The sequence below is a fragment of the Magallana gigas genome, chromosome 9 (genome assembly GCF_963853765.1).
Source record: "Magallana gigas chromosome 9, xbMagGiga1.1, whole genome shotgun sequence".
In the NCBI taxonomy this organism is placed as follows: Eukaryota; Metazoa; Mollusca; class Bivalvia; order Ostreida; family Ostreidae; genus Magallana; species Magallana gigas.
This window is the reverse complement of record NC_088861.1, coordinates 21,418,997-21,437,448: the sequence shown is the minus strand read 5'-3', so window position 1 is coordinate 21,437,448 and position 18,452 is coordinate 21,418,997. Positions and strand designations below refer to the sequence as shown.

The 18,452-nt window shown below is 34.1% G+C and overlaps 1 protein-coding gene and 1 long non-coding RNA gene across 3 annotated transcripts in view; both read left to right on the top strand.

Moving 5' to 3' along the window:
* LOC105317102 (major vault protein) overlaps positions 1-18,452 on the top strand; it is a 185,900-nt gene that overhangs the window by 107,783 nt on the left and 59,665 nt on the right. Inside the window, exons 14-17 of the mRNA XM_066071463.1 lie at positions 3,692-3,770; positions 3,911-4,064; positions 14,378-14,457; positions 14,594-14,653. Of these exons, the coding sequence (XP_065927535.1) occupies positions 3,692-3,770; positions 3,911-4,064; positions 14,378-14,457; positions 14,594-14,653 (373 nt within the window). The remainder of the gene's footprint in view (positions 1-3,691; positions 3,771-3,910; positions 4,065-14,377; positions 14,458-14,593; positions 14,654-18,452) is intronic.
* Positions 7,244-11,584, top strand: LOC136271435 (uncharacterized). Of its 2 annotated transcripts, none has more exons than XR_010709331.1 (3): positions 7,244-8,544; positions 8,715-8,814; positions 9,218-11,584. It is a non-coding gene; the product is annotated as an uncharacterized lncRNA (long non-coding RNA). The 2 variants fall into 2 exon arrangements; XR_010709330.1 differs by having other exon boundaries at positions 7,247-8,323; positions 9,218-11,583.

Sequence of the window (18,452 nt, the reverse complement as noted above, 5' to 3'; positions counted from 1 at the left end):
GCCTTATGGATTAGGAATTTTAAATTGTTTAAAATAAAGAGCTAAACCCTTTTTAGCTCACCTGAGCTGAAAGCTCAAGTGAGCTTTTCTGATCACCTTTTGTCCGTCGTCTGTCTGTCCATCTGTCCATCTGTAAACTTTTTACATTTTGAACTTCTTCTATAAAACCGCTTATCCAATTTCAACCAAATTTGGCACAAAGCATCCTTATGGGAGGGCAAATATAAATTGCAGAAATAAAAGTCCGTTCTGCATTCAAAGCAGAGAAAACCTATAAACTGTAGAAAAAGGGGGGTGCATTTTTAAAAATCTTCTTCTCAAGAACTACTCACAGAGTCCAATTCAAAGTGGTTTAGCATAAATTATCCTTATGGGAAGGAAAATATAAATTGCAAAAATTAAGAGCTAATTCTGTTTCAAATCTGAGTTATTACGAAAATAATAATAAAGGAAAGGCGTATTTCAATCAGTTTAATAGCTTTGGATGTGGCATCCGGTAAAATGGATAGGCAAGACTTGGCCTGGGCAAAACAAAAGATTGGCAGTTATTAATCTGCCAATCTCATTAAATTTTAGAATATTTGATGGACCAGTATATTTGTATTTGCTGTAAATATTGCTGCAAAATAATGCGTATTTGGAATTGACGATTGCCGATCTGCCCCGGCTTTTATTTTGCCACGGCTCGGGTTTGCATACCCATTTTACCAAGACTCGGTATTCCATACTTCTAAAACGAGGTTCTTTGTTTAAAGCAGCCATGACATTATATGAAAAAGGGTCGATCTGACTATGATGAATTTGCTTGTTGTGCAACAGTTCGCGTATGAAGGGAAATTTTTGAAACATGCAAAATATATTGGTGCCGATTTTGTGAAGTAAATTGAAGCTAAATATTTCAATGCGTTGATAGTTTTCACACATGACATTGGTGTTAGCTTGTTCTGATTTTCGTTTCATTTTCATTATTTATGCTTTGTAACCTGGGAACTATCGTTTGTATTTCGTGGTTTATACATATCAAATCAAACAGAGACTTCGGTAAATCAAAGAGTTAACTGTTTACCTGCATAAATTAAGCAAAATCTGATGTATCAAAAAAGTACTGAAATACAATTCATTCTATCGGTAATTCGGCATTATCTTTTGCGTAATGGTAGATTAATGCAATAGGTTTTGTTGAGATGCTCGGCATTTTCTTGAGTTTATTCAGTTTAAATAGAGTTTGATATCGCTGACGGAAATATGTAGGTATATACATGTATATATATGATTCATTTCGAAAAAATAAATTGTGTTCTTTATTTGTTATAGTGCATGTTTCTTGTGTTTAATTGTTTACAATTTCTATTTACTAACCATATTTGAGTGTTAAGCTTTGAATTATAAGCAAGATACAGAGGTTTGCTCACGATTCTATGTTTGTACACAGATCTTTAAAACTAAAGATTAAAAAAGTAAAAAATTTGTCAATATTTATTAAGAAAATTTTCAAAGTCTGTTCTTCCAGAAACCAACTTTAACAACTTATTGTATTGTAAACTTAACATTTTTTCGTCATTATTACTCCTACTGTACATGTGATCCTTGACTGTTTTTGAACCTAATTTGTAGCATCCTCAGGTAGTGTAGAGTTAAAGTTTTGAAAATCATGACCCCCAGGGGTAGGATGGGGCCGAAATGGGAGGTTGAAGTTTTACATAGAAATATATAGAATAAATCTTTAAAAATCTTCTTCTCAGAAACCAATTGACTTGAAGACTGAAACTTGTGTCACACTCCATGTCGAACTCCTCTGCCTTTTTCCGTTTCTGCATGTTAACAGACAAAAAAATTTAACATTTCTTACAGTGGACATTTTTAAATGCAGTTGAAAACTTGTTTTAGAGCAGTTGATTTCAAAACACGAGGAAATTCTGGTTCTGTAGCTGCATGTTTGATAAAACAGTAAGATCTCATATTTTCATTTAAGACATGTACAGACTATTTTCAAATAATATTTGATATCAATTTGTTCAAGTTGATGCTGTTTAAAATTTTTATTACTAAGTATGTAATAAATATAAAATAAAATACCCTTTTCCATATTAAAGCCTGTATCAGCCATCGACCAATGTCATCCCTCGGGCTGATATTGGAGTTTCAGGCTGATACTAGCTGTGATATGGAAAAGGGTATGTATTATTCTCTATTGACATGATAGGTGTAGGTTAGGGGATATGACTTTCAAATGTTTATTGAATATCAAGGTGATATGGGACACCTTCATATTGTGACTACCGGTACCTGCCTTTTGAAATAAACAGTAAAACCAACACTATATTTCTTTCCAAAAATTGTTAATTATCAGAGTAGTTAGCAAATTATCAAACAGTGAAAGTATTGTGATTATGACGAAATTTTATTAACATTATAGACATACCTCCTTAAATGTTTATGTGTTGTAGATAAATCATAGTTTTATTAAATTTTTATGAATTTCAAAATGTAATTGCTAATTTAATTAATTACATCTGCAGAGTAATTGTAATTTAATTAATTACATTTGAAAACTCTTGTAATGGTAATGGTAATGGTAATTTAATTGAAGAATTTAAGCAAGTAATTGTAATTTAATTAATTAATTTCCATTGTAATTGACCTCATCCCTGCTTGTGTGGAAGCATTCTCAGGTAGGGTAGCTGCAAGTTCGTTCAAATAATGACCCTGAGGGTAGGGTGGGGTCACAAGATCCAGGGGGAGACGCAAAAATTTATTTAGGAATATATGGGGAAAATCCTTAAAAATCTTTTTTCTAAAAAAAATATTTTCCTAAGAAAGCTGAAACTTAATTGAAAGCAATCTCAGATTGTGTTCAAATCAAAATTTTGAGTAGGGTAGGGCCATATTTGGAATCCAGTATTACAAAGGAACACATTTTAAATGTTCACAAAAGCTGAAATGTTATATTATATATTTTTACTTAATATATGCAATCATTTTGACATTTGTTGAGAATTTGGCTCTTAGACAATACTGGGACCTCACAAGGGGTTCAGAGTTTGATGAAGGTTTATATCCTATATATAAACAATTGTTTAGGATCTTTTTGAGAACTGCAATGCTCAACATGTGATATGACTAAAAAATCATCTTGTTAGAAAAGGGAATAATGATAATAAACATAAGGATATCCAGAGGAAAAATGTATTTTTTTTATACATGATTTACATGTATTATACTAAATTGTTTACTAGATAGTTTGTATTTAGACTACATTAAGCTGATTTTATCATATCTATTGTTCCTTAGATGAGCAATGAGGCCCATGGGCCTCTTGTTGAAAGTTAACATACCTGGGGGAAAATACTTTGTATGGAAGCTGTGCACCTTTTCAGTAGTATGTCATAAACTCTGAAACAGCCATAGGTACTGTGCTAAACTATAGGATTAAGAGTCCTTTCCAAATGAATTCAGACAGGGGGAAACTGAATTAAATGCATTTATGAGACTCCTCCACAGTTTCATGTATGGGCTATGGTACTCATGCCTATTGGCCTCTTGTTTTTACAATATTCTAGATTATTATTTAATTTGAATCAGAAAGATTTATGATTCAACAACTTTAGTTACTTTAATTCATATTTGTTCCATTTGAAATTTGCCTTGTGGGAGTCCCATTAGGAAAGTTCTATCTACTTTAATTTTGTAGAAATGGAGGTGGATTGGGAACAGGTGATATACGTAAGATGGCTTACTTTGAACAATCAATTGATCCTCAAAACCTTTCGGTAACTACAAGGATATTATCAAATGAAAATACATTTTTATGAATACAAGTCATAAGAACAAATGTAATAGACTAAGTATGATATTTAGGTTTTAACTTTTTTCATTTGATATTCAAGGTAATATTTTTGTTTATTTACAGGGAAGAGATAAGACAAGGGTCGTGACTTACCGTTGCCCATGTAACACAGCTGTACAAGTTTATAATTACCTGGAGAAAACTGCACGAGTGGTGTTTGGTCCTGATCTAATCATATTGGGACCACATGAAAATTTTAATGTCCTCAGTCTCAGTGGTAAATCAGTCAGGTTTCTTTGCAAAACTAATATCTATTGTGGTGTAAATGAAAATTTTCTTTTAAAGTAAAATTTCAAGGGATTTAAAATCTTCTTAGCCGTACAAATTTGAAAAAATTCATGTTACCACACACACACACACACACACACACACACACAGATATATATATATATATATATATATATATATATATATATATATATCAATGTCATGTTACTACTAACAGTAATTAAAATTAATTAAAAAGCGGTTAAAACAGGACACTTGACTGCCGGAGATATTTCTATGTCCAGCTGGTGAGAATTTATATTCAGCACTGCGTTTGACATACTTATCAACATTTCATATTATTTAATACTATGACTGCTCTGTAAATGTTCTTTTTGTTGAGAAGTTGTCCTTTGAAATGACTTTAAAATTAGAGTAGTTGCCCTTTGAAACTATGTCATGTGCACCATGTTGTGTCTGGAGCAGAATAAAATGGCAGTGTCAAGATCGGGAGATTTGGTCAGACCTCTGCGGAGGGAAAGGAGAGAAAATGTTTAAAATTAAAAACAAAATTGAAAGTGAATGCAGCAAAGATTTTCAAGACTTTTTGAAAGGTGTAAGATGAGGATGAGAATTTTTAACCGGGTTTTCCAACGGAAAAATCCGGTTATTGAAATGGTGAAAATGGCGGGTGGGCGGGCTGCTTCCAAAAGGGTACCCTCATTATATGGATAACTCCTCCTACAGGATATGAAGTTCTTTTGCAGATCAATTGCATATATATCAGTAGCGTGCATATTGCTAGGATTTGGATTTCTGATAATTTATGAAAAAAAAATACCAGCTTTTGAACTTAGTTATTTTTTGGCAAAATATTGCATACAGCAGGCTTGGGGTAATTCTAAATGTAATGGTAATGCATTGCAATGCATTTGATGTTTTCAAAGTAATGCTAGTAATGTGTTAAGCCACAAATTTAGCATTACAAGTAATGGTAATGTAATGCATTACTTTCCAAAACCTAGTGTAATGCTGGCATTACATGGCATTACTTTGCATTACTACGCTTTTCTATGCATGTTCATTTTTAAAATTGTGATGAATTGAATAATGAATGGTATTTGATAAAAAATTGTTCCAAAGAAGAAAAAGTCATTCTTGAGATAAAGATATTTTGGTTGTATCTTAAATTGTCAATATAACTAGCTGTAACAACACAATTTCATAACATTTTAAGAGTGTATTATTAAGAATTTTATATCATTTGGAAAATTTACTTCAATTAGTTGTGCATTGAATGAATTCTTTACTTTACTTGCCCCCAGGACAATCTAAGTTGTATCAAAACATTCCATTGTTTGAAGAGGTGCTAAACACCCCCAATAACCACCCTTCTCTTGGCTGTGTTCCATTAGAATAGAGAACAGACATACACCCTTAAAAGCAAAAAAAAAAAAGAAGAATGCATTAAAACTAATGCACTGTCCAACCATGCTCTCTGAAAGCTTGAAAATAATCATCCAGTATTATTACCCGTTTGAAAATAATTTTTACACTCTCTCTCTCTCTCTCTCTCTCTCTCTCTCACTGGATGAAAAATCAAGTTTCAGCAAAACTGAAACTATATGGAAACCTTGCTGAAACTTGAAGTTGAAGTTTCATGTATAGTTTCCGCAATGCGGAAACCATTATATCGATTCAGCAAGTATCCGTTAGGTTTCAGTCAGCAGAAACTTTAGTCTAAGATTCCTGATGGTTTCCGCAATGCGGAAACTAAATTTGAATCGTGTGAATAGTTGTGTAAATTATTATGGAAATATCAATCAGTTTCAGAACATTTCCGCTAGGTTTCAGTATGCTGAAACTTTAAGTTAAGATTCCTGATGGTTTCCGCAATGCGGAAACTAAAATTGAATCATGTGAAAAGTTGTGTAAATTATTATGGAAATATCAATCAGTTTCAGAACATTTCCGCTAGGTTTCAGTATGCTGAAACTTTAAGTTAAGATTCCAAATGGTTTACGCATTGCTGAAACTATTACTAAAATTGATTTGAGTTTAATAGTGATATCATTTATTTTCAACAGGTTTAAGTTTAATTCTAGCCTAATGATAATGAATCCGTACAGACTAAAATGTATAGTAAGGTTTCATCGTGACTGAAACTATATGTAAACATGTAACTATCTTCAAATGTGGCAAATAAGGCGATTAAGAACCTTACTAAGTAATTAATTGAATTTGAAAAGAAAAACTGATGTCCGATCTTGTTTAATGCATATGATGAAATCATTAATCTTAGGTACTCGGGCACGTGTATACATGTGTATACATTCTTTGTCCAGGTGACCTCCTCTGTGATTTTCCTGTATATTCTGTGTGGATTGCAGGGTTTTTTCTGTCAGGAGTGAACAAAAGACTGTTACATAACATATACACAGTACGAAGCGCGAGTTTATAACTGGAGCCCGGCGGGAATTTTTTTTCAATTTGTGTGTACCTGAGTTAGTAAAACTGATAAGTAAATCATAATTATTTAGTAAAATTAATATACCTATTTTGTAACACTCCTTCTTAAATCATTTAGTTATCATTTGAATGAACCTGAGGTACAGTAACTAATTAAGCAAACAAATTAAGGTAAAGTCGTTGTAAATTTTTACAAATCGTACCAAATATTCGTACAGCCTGAAGTTTAGAGCTAATTTATTTCTTTTTTAATACCACGCCAACACATGTACACAGGAATTTTTTTGTAAAAAAGTCTACAGTTGATAATAACAAGTAAAACCCACTTGGAGTTTGAGTCTAATATAATAATTTATGACTGTATCATGATTCACTGAGGTCGAAAGCAAATTGAAAGGGGGGGCTGGACTAATCCTCAGAAATATTGAGAAAAAACCCTAATTCCCAAAATCATGAAAATCCTAATCCGTGGGGGGGGGGGGGGGGGGGGGGCTAGTATGCCTATTACTCCAACTTCTCAATCTTTCAAGGTAAATTTAGGAACAATTACATTTCCGGCGAGAAAAAGTGGGGGGGGGGGGGGCTATATGCCTATTGGTTAAGTCTAACTTTGCACTAACCCCCCCCCCCCCCCCCCCCCGGTTCGACGCCTATGTGATTCGTGCATTTCTATACTTTGTATTTACTTTCTGTACTGTAAACACAGATATTGATACATGTTTATGAAACATGTACATGTTTATGAAACATGCACATGTTTCTGTTATAAGATATAATAAGCATTATTTATAATTTTACTGAAGTTATACGTTATATTACAAAATCAGTTTAAAATCCAGCACTAGCCATGTGGTGCACGTGATTTTAATCCCATTTTTAAAATTTGATTATACATTCGTATACATTTGATGTAGAAAGTATACCAAATAATTAAAATTATATTTTGTTTATATATCAGTCCGACGTGTACGTCTTACTTCCCGGCTTGTTTAACGCGTTTGTATCTTAATTTCATAAGTATTCTTAACGTACTGTTCATCGCATGACCAATCAGTGCACATGTGTAACTGTAAAATAATTGCCATCAATTCATCGTAGTTGTAAATTCACCGTACGGGTGAACGCTGTTAACCGGACCCCGTTAATTGATCGGCATCTAATTATATTTGTGATTTCTGTGTGTTCATGCAGAACCTGCTCTGTGATAAACATAATATTTTTCACACCTCTATATTTTGAATAAGAATATGACCGTGCTTAGAATCGCGGTGAAAATTGGACAAGTCAAGACTTACTTGTCAGTCAACTATATATGGCTCTATCATATTTAGTTTGGCAAAATCATCAGTACATGTAAATAATTTAATATAGTTAAAGACAAAATCTGATACATATGTCTCATTAAAACTTGTTTAATTTCATTAGACATTTGTAAACAAACGGTCGGCCATTTTTTTTTGGTTAATCACGTGTTACAAATACAAACACACGCCAATACTTTGTCGTATTTAACCAGGAAATACTGACTCCGACAGTTCTTATTTAAAATAAGTATACATGTAAAAAGTATACTATTCGGTAAAAAATGATAATTTTGATTAAACATTATTCATTTTAAACTATCCAAAGATGCACTTTTCCAAGATTTAGCGGGTTCTGATTGGTCAGTATTGGCGCACTTTATGATTCCGAGCGAAGGTTAAAATGGACAAGAAGGTGCTGTTGTAAAATGGAGAATTGAGAAGCATTAATAGCCTCTACAACAAGGAGATAATGCAGGAACGAAGAACTCATGTCAAGGTAACTTAATTCACAACATAGATACTCCCAATAACATTTTCAAGGCTCTAATTTATCTCTCATTTGTAAACGAGATCTCGCGCCATCAAATCAAGATGGCGTCATTTTTTCAAACTTGGTTCGGCGTTTTAATTTTTATTACCGTATCTCTTTTAAATATACGTTTTGACCAAGTTAACCATTAACCAACTTTATATGCATGATGATCAAGATTATCCAGGGTATACACATATATAATTATATAAACGTCCCTAATATATGAATGCTTGGTTGGTAAACAATACGAACAATGAATCTTTCGCACATTTTACGATTTACAAACTCTAAATGTAACGAAAAAAATTTATTATTAAATCCGGAAAATGAAATCTTTCACGTTTATCTTTTCCAGTATTGACAGCATACAAAGTCAATGTTTCCGGTGATTAGTTGCATCCTCTGTTCGGTGATTCGGGTGAATGTTTTGACCAGCTGGACGATGTGAACGCAAGGTATTGCTTTGAAATTGATTATTTTCACCATTAACTTATACATGTGTTGGATGTTTATAATTTACTGTAGTAATTTTTGGGAAATCCAGGTCTAAGTTCTTGAAAAGGAGGTTGATTGGGGGGGGGGGGGGTGAAACACACTTATTGTTGATAAGTTTTTCCATTGTTCAACAGACAATAATTGAATCAAAATGAAAATAACATAGCTTCAAACATAAAATGAAACATTTGAGACCAGATACTACTGTAGTCATTATATGACATAGTTTAAACAGCAACTGGCAACTGCATAGTAGCTTCTTTATTCAGAATTTTATTCAGAATGCTTTTATTACATGTTAGGCTGAATGACTTATGTTTATTGTTTACAAATCTAAATGAAACTTTATTATTCATGTTTAAGATAAATAGAACAGACATAAAGTACAGCCCAGTGAGAGGAACAAGTTCATCGCAAGAAGAAGAATTTTAATGCTACCACTGTCCAGAACTACTAAGTCTGCTGTAGCCATGATGTGATCATATGAGTGCTTCACCGGTCTGGACAATGCTCGAAAGTCCCCCAAAAAGGCCTATTTCCATAAACTACGACTCGGGTTTCATCAACAACAGCCAAGGACACTCCTTATTGATTCGAATGGACACATCTCTACGACCCGACTAAACCTCTGCAGAACAAGACTTTTTAACTGTAAAGTATTCTCATTTCAAAAAACCTATAAACTATAAAAGTACTTTTCTTATATGATCAAATACCAGTATATTACAATGTCTGTCTGTAAGCTAGAATCTTAGAAAATCACATGGTTTTGACTTATTAAATGATTGATTAGACCTTGCAGATATTAACTTTCATTTTCTTAAATAATTTGTTATATTTGCAAATATTGCATAAAATATTAGACTCCATGTAACATATATCCTCACACCTCCAAGTTGATAAGTGTTAACTACTTTTTTTTCCATTTTCTTTGTTTAAACATTTCTTGATAACTTGAATTTTATTTGCAGCAATATATGAAAAATTAAGAAACCAATCTTAAATGTAAAAACACTGCATTAGGAGATGAATGCATGGGTCATAGAAATGATAAAATACACCAAACAATATTCAATTATGTCGTATATGAAAATATATAAAGACAACATATACCCCATGTATTACAATTTTTATATAACAAAATTACTTGGATGGAAAGTTGTTTCCATGTGGGTTTTATTTTAAACTGTGTTATGTAACTAATATATAATTGGAATTAGCTTTTATATCATAAGTAAAATGCTGGTATTGATGAGAATTGTAAGGTGAATGATCTGTGTGATACTTTGTATTTTATACATTCATGCTACAAAAAGCAAGTACATGTACATGTAGTAATACTTGTCATATATAAACAATGCATATTTTACTTCATGTCTTGGATTTAAAAATATTAATGTAGGTAAAGTAGTGAAATGTAGGAAGGTAAACCATGTGTAAAGAAGAATATTCATCAGGAATGAAGTGTGTTGCAATCAGCATAATTTATTAAATGTGTACATCATATTTTTGCACATGATTTGACAGACTGCTCCATTGTTAGCTTTTTATTGGCCAACAAGCTTTTCATATCTCCCTCTGGGTCATCTATTAAATACTGACAGGCTTATGATATTAAAATCTGATCAGTTGGTACATCATGGGTGGAAATGAAAAGTTCACTTTTGACTTAATGGATTATCAAAAAAATGATATCAAATCCTGTTCTATTGTAAAACATTAGATTATATTACTAACAAAGAAAAGGTTTATCCCAACTTGTAAGTGGGTCACTTTGACCTCATTTTGGAATTTATTGACATATTCAAATCAAATCTGGGTCAAACCTCTATAGTCAACTACTATCTTGTAGTGTATTTTTTTTTTAAAAGATGGATACTTTAGACTTTTCAAAAATATGTTATGGTGTACATATTCATTGTAGTTCAAAACAAATTGAGACAAGTGTATCATGTTCATGTAACAGTGAAGTTTTCTTTGTTTATTCATGTACGTGCAGTTATTTTGTAAATTGCATTCATATTTTTTTAAAAGTAAGATCTTTGATGCATTTTTAAAGGGAGATTTGATAGGCATTTAATCGAGATGAAAAAAAATACAAATGTAAAGATTTCTATGGGAGTTTTTTTTCTTGTGCAATTTTATCATTTTTTTAAATAAAAGTCCCTAATAAGGGAATTGCCATATGGATGTTTCTCCATTATTGTATCTTGGCTGTATTTTATTTATTATTGGAAACAATTTCAGATTTTTGAACAAAATAAATTTGGAACTGTTTGAAATTGTTTTGTTTTTACATAAAGTAGAAACCTTGCTCAGCTTTTGTGAAAGCAAAAATATAAAAAGTTTCAGTAAATTTCAGTTGCGGAAACCCTTTGTAAACAATATGTTTCCCAATTGTATATGGAGGTTGAAACTATGCAGAAACTTCAAGTTTCAGTAAGTTTCCGTCGCGGAAACCATTTGTAAACAATATGTATCCCAAACGTATATGGAGATTGAAACTATGCAGAAACATCAAGTTTCAGTAAGTTTCCGTTGCGGAAACCATTTGGATTCATGGACAGCCTAAGTTTCAGCACTGCGGAAACTTAATGAAACTTGAAGTTTCCGTGCTGAAACCTGTCGGAAACTTAAAGTAACCTTAAGTTTCCGCAGAGTTTCCAAAGGGTTTCCGCAGCGCTGAAACCAGATATTTCATCCAGTGTCTCTCTCTAGAAATTGAGAAATTTTCAAAAACTCTTCTAAAAAACCATTAGGCCAGGAAAGCTGAAACTTGTGTGGAAGCATCATCAGGTAGTGTAGATTCAAAGTTGTGAAAATCATTACCCTTGGGGAAAGAGTAGTGCCACAATGGAGGGTCGAAGTTTTACATAAGAATATATAGATCAGTAAATCTTTAAAAATATTCTTCTCAAAAACTAATCAGCCAGGAAAGCTAAAACTTGTGTGAAAGCATCCTCAAGTAGTGTTGCTTCAAGTTGATAACACCATGACCCCCAAGGTGTAGGGTAGGGCCACAATGGGGGGGGGGGAGGTTGAAGTTTTACAAAGGAATATATAGGGTAAATCTTTAGAAATCTTCTTCTCAGAAACCATTAGGCCAGGAAAGCTCAAACTTGTGTGGAAGCATCCGCAGGGAGTGTAGATTTAAAGTTGATAACATCATGATCCCCGAGGTGTAGGGTTGGGCCACAATGGTGGTGGTCTAAGTTTAAGATATATAATATGTAGAATAAATCTTTAAAAATTTTCATCTCAAAAACTAGTCAGCCAGGAAAGCTGAAACTTGTGTGGAAGAGTTCTCGGGTAGTTTAGATATAAAGTTGAAAAAAATCATGACCCCCAGGGGTAGGGTGAGGCCAAAATTGGAGATCGATTTTTACATAGGAATTTATAGAGTAAATCTGTGAAAATCTTCTCAGAAACCAATTGGCTAGAAAAGCTGAAACTTGTGTGGAAGAATTCTCAGGAGGTCGTGAAAACCATGACCCCCGGGAATAGGGTGGGGCAACAATGGGGGGGGGGGGTTAAGTTTTACATGGAAAAATATATAGAGTAATCTTTTCTTCTCAGAAACTAATCAGCCAGGAAAGCTGACCGTGGGGGTAGGGTGGGGCCACAATGGGGTGGGGTCAAAGTTTTACAAAGGAATATATAGAGTAACTCCTTAAAAATCTTCTCCTCAAGAACCATTTTACCAGGAAAGCTGAAACTTGTGTGGGAGCATCCTCAGGTAGTGTAGATTCAAAGTTGTTAAAATCATGATCCCCAGAGGTAGGGTGGAACACAATTGGGGGGGGGGGGGGGGGGGTTGGGTTGAAGTTTTACATAGGAATATATATTGTAAATCTTTAAAAATCTTCTTCTCAGAAACTAGGAAAGCTGAAACTTGTGTGGAAGCATCCTCAGGTAGTGTAGATTCAAAGTTGTAAAAATCTTGATCCCCGGGTTAGGGTTGGGCCACAATGGGGGTGTTGAAGTTTAACATACTTATTAGGAATATGTAGAGTAAATCTTTAAAAATCCTCTTCTAAGAAACTAGGAAAGCTGAAACTTGGAAGCATCCTTAGGTAGTGTAGATTCAAAGTTGTAAAAATCTTGCGCGGGTATGTTAAGGCTTCCCGATGGATTTTACAGCGATGTGTAGAAAGTCACTTGTCTGTACTTCATACGATATGACGTCATAATTAACTTTGACGTCACGATCTGCATTCCTGTCGATAGTTCCCAGGGAATGTATCTCAACGTTAAAAGTGAATTACATCAAACCACTATAAAACCGCATGTTTCCTTTACATAGATGCCGCCGTTAATGCTGGACGTACAGAATTCATTCATATTAAAAACCAGTATCAAATAATCGGCAGTTGTAAAGCTTCGTTATAAGTAAAAGACAATTTATAAACTAGTGGTTTGGAGACTCTCCCTGCTACGTGTAAACAACTGAATAAAGAAATTTTAATGCATGTAAAAACAGCTTGGCGCAGGTGAAAGATCAACATAATTTTAGAATATTTTACGTAAAATTGGTAGAGAATATAAGTACCAATGTGAATTGTGCTACGGAAACCTACGGATTAACCCCAATTTTTTGTAAATCGCTTTTGATTAGTAAAAATGTGCATTATTTTGATGATTTTCTGGAATGTTTTAACAATATCTTCGATAAACAAAATATCTATTTCTTTCCTGAGCAATAACTTCAAAGTATATGACTTAACAAAGAATTTTTCTTAAAAATATGTTTGATTTAATGTCATTGATCACCTGCGCCGATGCGATTTAAAAAGATCATTTGCAATACTAGGATTCGCCCGTCACGTGATTACAAAGAACATATGACGTCACAAAATGCATCAAATAATAATGTTTAACATCGGTGTCAATAAACGTAACATAGATTTTAAGAAATACTCCCGGTCAAAGTTTTTTTGTGATGATTCAAATAATATCGTTTTCAAGCCGTATTTTAGCATCGGGACGCCTTAACATTGCTGCGTGATCCCCGGGTTAGGGTTGGGCCACAATGGGGATGTTGAAGTTTTACAAAGTAACGTATAGAGTAATTCTTTAAAAATCGTCTTTTAAGAATCTATTCAGCCAGGAAAGCTTAAACTTGTGTGGAAGCATTCTCACGTAGTGTAGATTCAAAGTTGTAAAAATCAGATCCCCGGAGGTAGGTTTGGCTACAAGGGGGGGGGGGGGGGGGGGGGATCTAGCACCAAAAAGACAGTTTAAATTCATTAACTAGATCTTTACCTAACTAGGCGTTCATAATATTGTAGAAATGATCCCTAAATTATTTCAAATCGGCAATTCTAAAATAACAAAATGCATATTTGAATGTTTATTTCTTATTGAATTCTGATTTTTTTTTGGGGGGGGGGGGGGGGCGATTTGCCCTTCCCTTTCTTTTTGCTTTGTTTCTGCAATTTCTTTCATAATGATTTTGCTTAGTTCCTGCAATTTCTCTCATAATGATTTACATGGAGATAACAAAATAAATTGTTTTCATTTTAGCTGGTAAACCAAAAAGATCCAATTCATTGAAAACCCTTTGTCTTATGTTGGGACCTGACTTCATAACAGATATTTTAGAGGTACATGTTTATTTAAAACAAACTTCATTTTGAACACGATTTTCCAAACAAAAAAATGTGGAAAACTTTCAATATATGTTTTGAAATGTCTTTTTAACTTTGAAATGTGTTAATGAGATGAATTCTTGTTATGCAGGTGGAAACATCAGACCATGCACGTTTAAGAATACAAGTGGCATTTAACAATCATTTTGAGGTAGTTATTTTAATGTTGGCAATTACAGTTTATATCTGATCTACAAAATGAGATAATATTATGAGGTTTAGTCACATTTTAAGTTCACAGTGCACACTTTTTATGCCCCTGCCATTAAATTCTAACATTCCATCATTCCGTCATCATTCACTTTCCGATCATTATAAATCATTATCTATAAACCGTTACACACATCCAACTCAGATTTGATGTATGGATGTATCCTATTAATATACAGGCTGGAATTTGGTTTCGGTGTAACCGGACAAAAAGTGACTCCCGTATAATATTGATCTGGGGGTCAAATTTCTACGGAGAAAACTGACCCAGGGTCAGTTATTGTATTCTATGACTAGTAGGGTCCTTTTTCTACAGTAGAAAACCATTCCTTACCTGTAGATCTACAACCCCCACACGTTGAAAACTGACCCCCATAGAATTTTACCTCACCTATAAACTTCATAAAAATAATTGAAATTAAAGGCGATACATTTAGCAGTCATGTTAAGTGGTGTCCCGGGGGTGGGGGCAGCGAAAGCATGTGAAAGATTAGACAGAACTACCATTTTACCCTTTTACATAATATAACATCATTTTGAACAAAGCGATGTCTGTGTTGACCTTGAAGTACTTGTCAGCTTGCCTTGTGGCCTTGCCCCTTTACTAAGCCTTTTTAAGGTGGTATACCCCTGAGGTATATGCATTATGGTGTGCTCGCATGTGCTTCCTTTTTGCATTGTGCTTGTTTTGCTAAATAGGCCCTATTATTATAGTAGGTGATTTAATAGACAAACCTAAATTTAATGACTCAAATTGCATATTTTTAGAAGAAAAAACCCAGAAGACACATGTGACAAAAAATAATGTATATTTTAGCTCACCTGAGCTGAAAGTTTAAGTGAGCTTTTCTTATCATATTTTGTCTGTCGTCTGTAAACTTTTCACATTTTCACATCTTCTCAAGAACTACTGGGCCAATTTCAACCAAACTTGGCACAAATCATCCTTAGGCAAAGGGGATTCAAAGTTGTCAAAATTAAGGACCATGCCCTTTTTTGAGGGGAGATAATTAAAAATTAATGAGAAATTTTCAAAAATCTTCTTCTCAAGAATCATAAAGCCAGGAAAGCTTGTGTGGAAGCATCCTCAGGTAGTGTAGATTGAAAGTTGTGAAAATCATGACCCCCGGGGGTAAGATGGGGCCACATTGGGGGAGGGGGTGGTTAAAGTTTTACATAGGAATATATATAGTAAATCTTTAAAAATCTTCTTCTCAGAAACTATTCAGCCAGATGATTCTTTATAATTGTTAAAGCTGACATGAATTCATAAAAGCATTTGGTCGCCATATTAGTTTCGATCGCTTCTCTACTGCCACTGGGGTATATATACCGGTTGAGAAAGTTACGGTCGGTTGCTTTCCGATCGAGGCATTCACGTTGCACGGACTTCTAAATGCATGAACTACACATTGTTTATGTAGTAAAATGTAGTAATAAAGAATAAAGAAAACAACAATCAATGAAAAACCAAATATATTTTATTCTTAGAAAGGATGTCCAAGGTATCTGTATTATTTTGCACAGACAGTGCTGCCTTACCTAGCATGCACATCGAACACGTGTGTCGTTCATACAGAGTGCATAACGTCTGCATCTTCTTGAAAACTCTGGCGACACTACATCCAACACAGTAGCTAAATGATAGTAAATCCAAGAAAGTAACAACGTTTCTATCCGTTCCTACAAAAACTCCCCGTTTATAAAATCCATGCGATAATTGACATTGCTCGATCTGTCACAGTGTGTTATTTGCGCATGTGCGATGTTATAACATACACAAGAAAACAGTCTACAATTATCGAGGAATTTCTGAAGTATCTGCGCCTGGATATCAGTCTGTCTTGTTTCGTCGTTTATTGGATATATCTTGCCAGTGAAGTGGTTGTCATATTATTTTTGTTCAAAACACGTTTCACGAGTCTTTTCGTCCAAGGTAAGGTGTTCGGGTGTATGAAATTCCTGAATGCGGTGAAGCATGACGAGGGCTCTCAGCCTTATATAGGGGGTGTGTAGCGATGAGCAGAACATAAAAATCGACAACTTATATGGCGGTAGTCAGAGAGAAAAGGGAAGTAATGCGTATTTGTGAATTCATGTCAGCTTTAAGACTTTGTCTCCAGGACAATTCTTTTGCCTCACAATTTAGAAGGTTCAGAGTTTGATGTAGCTTTATATCCCATATATAAACAATTGTTAAGGATCTTTTTAGCTCACCTGAGCCAAAGGCTCAAGTGAGCTTTTCTGATCACAATTTGTCCGTTGTCTGTTGTTGTCGGCGTAGTCATCGTCGTTGTCGTCATCATAAACTTTTCACATTTTCATCTTCTAATCAAGAACCACTGGGCAGATCTTAAACAAATTTGGCACAAAGCACCACTAGGTAAAGGGGATTCAAGTTTGTTCAAATCATGGTCCCCAGGGGTAGGGTGGGGCAACAATTGGGGGATAAATTTTTATACAGGAATATATAGAGAAAATCTTTAAAAATCTTCTTTTTAAAGACTATTTGGCCAGAAAAGCTTAAACTTGTGTAGAGGCATCATCGGGTAGTGTAAATTCAAGTTTTCAAAATCACAGTCCCTATGCAGTGGTAGGGCGGGGCCGTGATGGCGGTTTTACATAGGAATATATCGAGAAAATTTTTAAAAATATTCTGGGAAAGTTTTGCAGATTTAAGTTTGATTGAACCATGATTCCCTAGAGAAAAGTGGGGCCATGAAATGGGGGGGGGGGTATATAGGAATAGAGAAAAATCTTCTTACAGGTACAACAAAAGGGGCTTGGTATTTACCAAAAAAAAGGAGGTGGATAAAAAATGGCAGATTTTCAAATTTTTTAAGAAAGATCTACTGTACTAAGTTGTCAAGATATTTTGATACTGTAATGCTAATTTGATCAGAATTTAGGCAATTGTTGCTCAGGTGAGCGATGTGGCCCTTGGGCCTCTTGTTTGAGAACTGCAATACTCAACATGTGATATGATTATAAAATCATCCTATTAGAAAAGGGACTAATAACTATAAACATAAGAATATCCAGGGGGGAAAATGGATTTTATTTATACAGGATCTACATGTATTATTGTACCGTATTTTCCCGACGAATCGTCGATGCGGACGATTCGTCGAATTGCTCATTTTTAGCCAAAATTTTAACAAAATCCTACGATACGTCGATTCACACGACACGTCGAACTTATCGCTTCAAAATGGTGTATAAAACTGCAGTAACATTATCAGTGTATAATACCACTATGTCCCCGATATTGCTACCAATTATTATTAATGATTAACATTTAGACAATTACTTTTTATACTTATGCATCATATTTTCAAATACCGACAACATCTACAAAGTCGCTTGCATTGTAAACAATTCCTGATATCGCGTGTTATGCAAAACTAAACTTACTTTGACAGAAATATTTTATTCCCATGCATTAAAATAATTATCCACTATAACCATCGCCAGTGTATTCGCCATTACGTAACCAGCCACCTGTTGACTCGGCGCGTGGTCAATGTTTGTTTAACAATTTCCGGTGTCAGAGGCATGCACCTGTCTCGTGTCGGACTTCAAAGGGGGATTTCAAGTGCAGAAAGCTTAGCAATTACTATGATTTGATGAAACTTGTTTACTTTGTATCCAGTAATACAGTTACACGCTATTGTTTTACAGAGACACTGTTAGAATAGATCGATCATTTGTACGACTTGATAATGACTATATACGACATA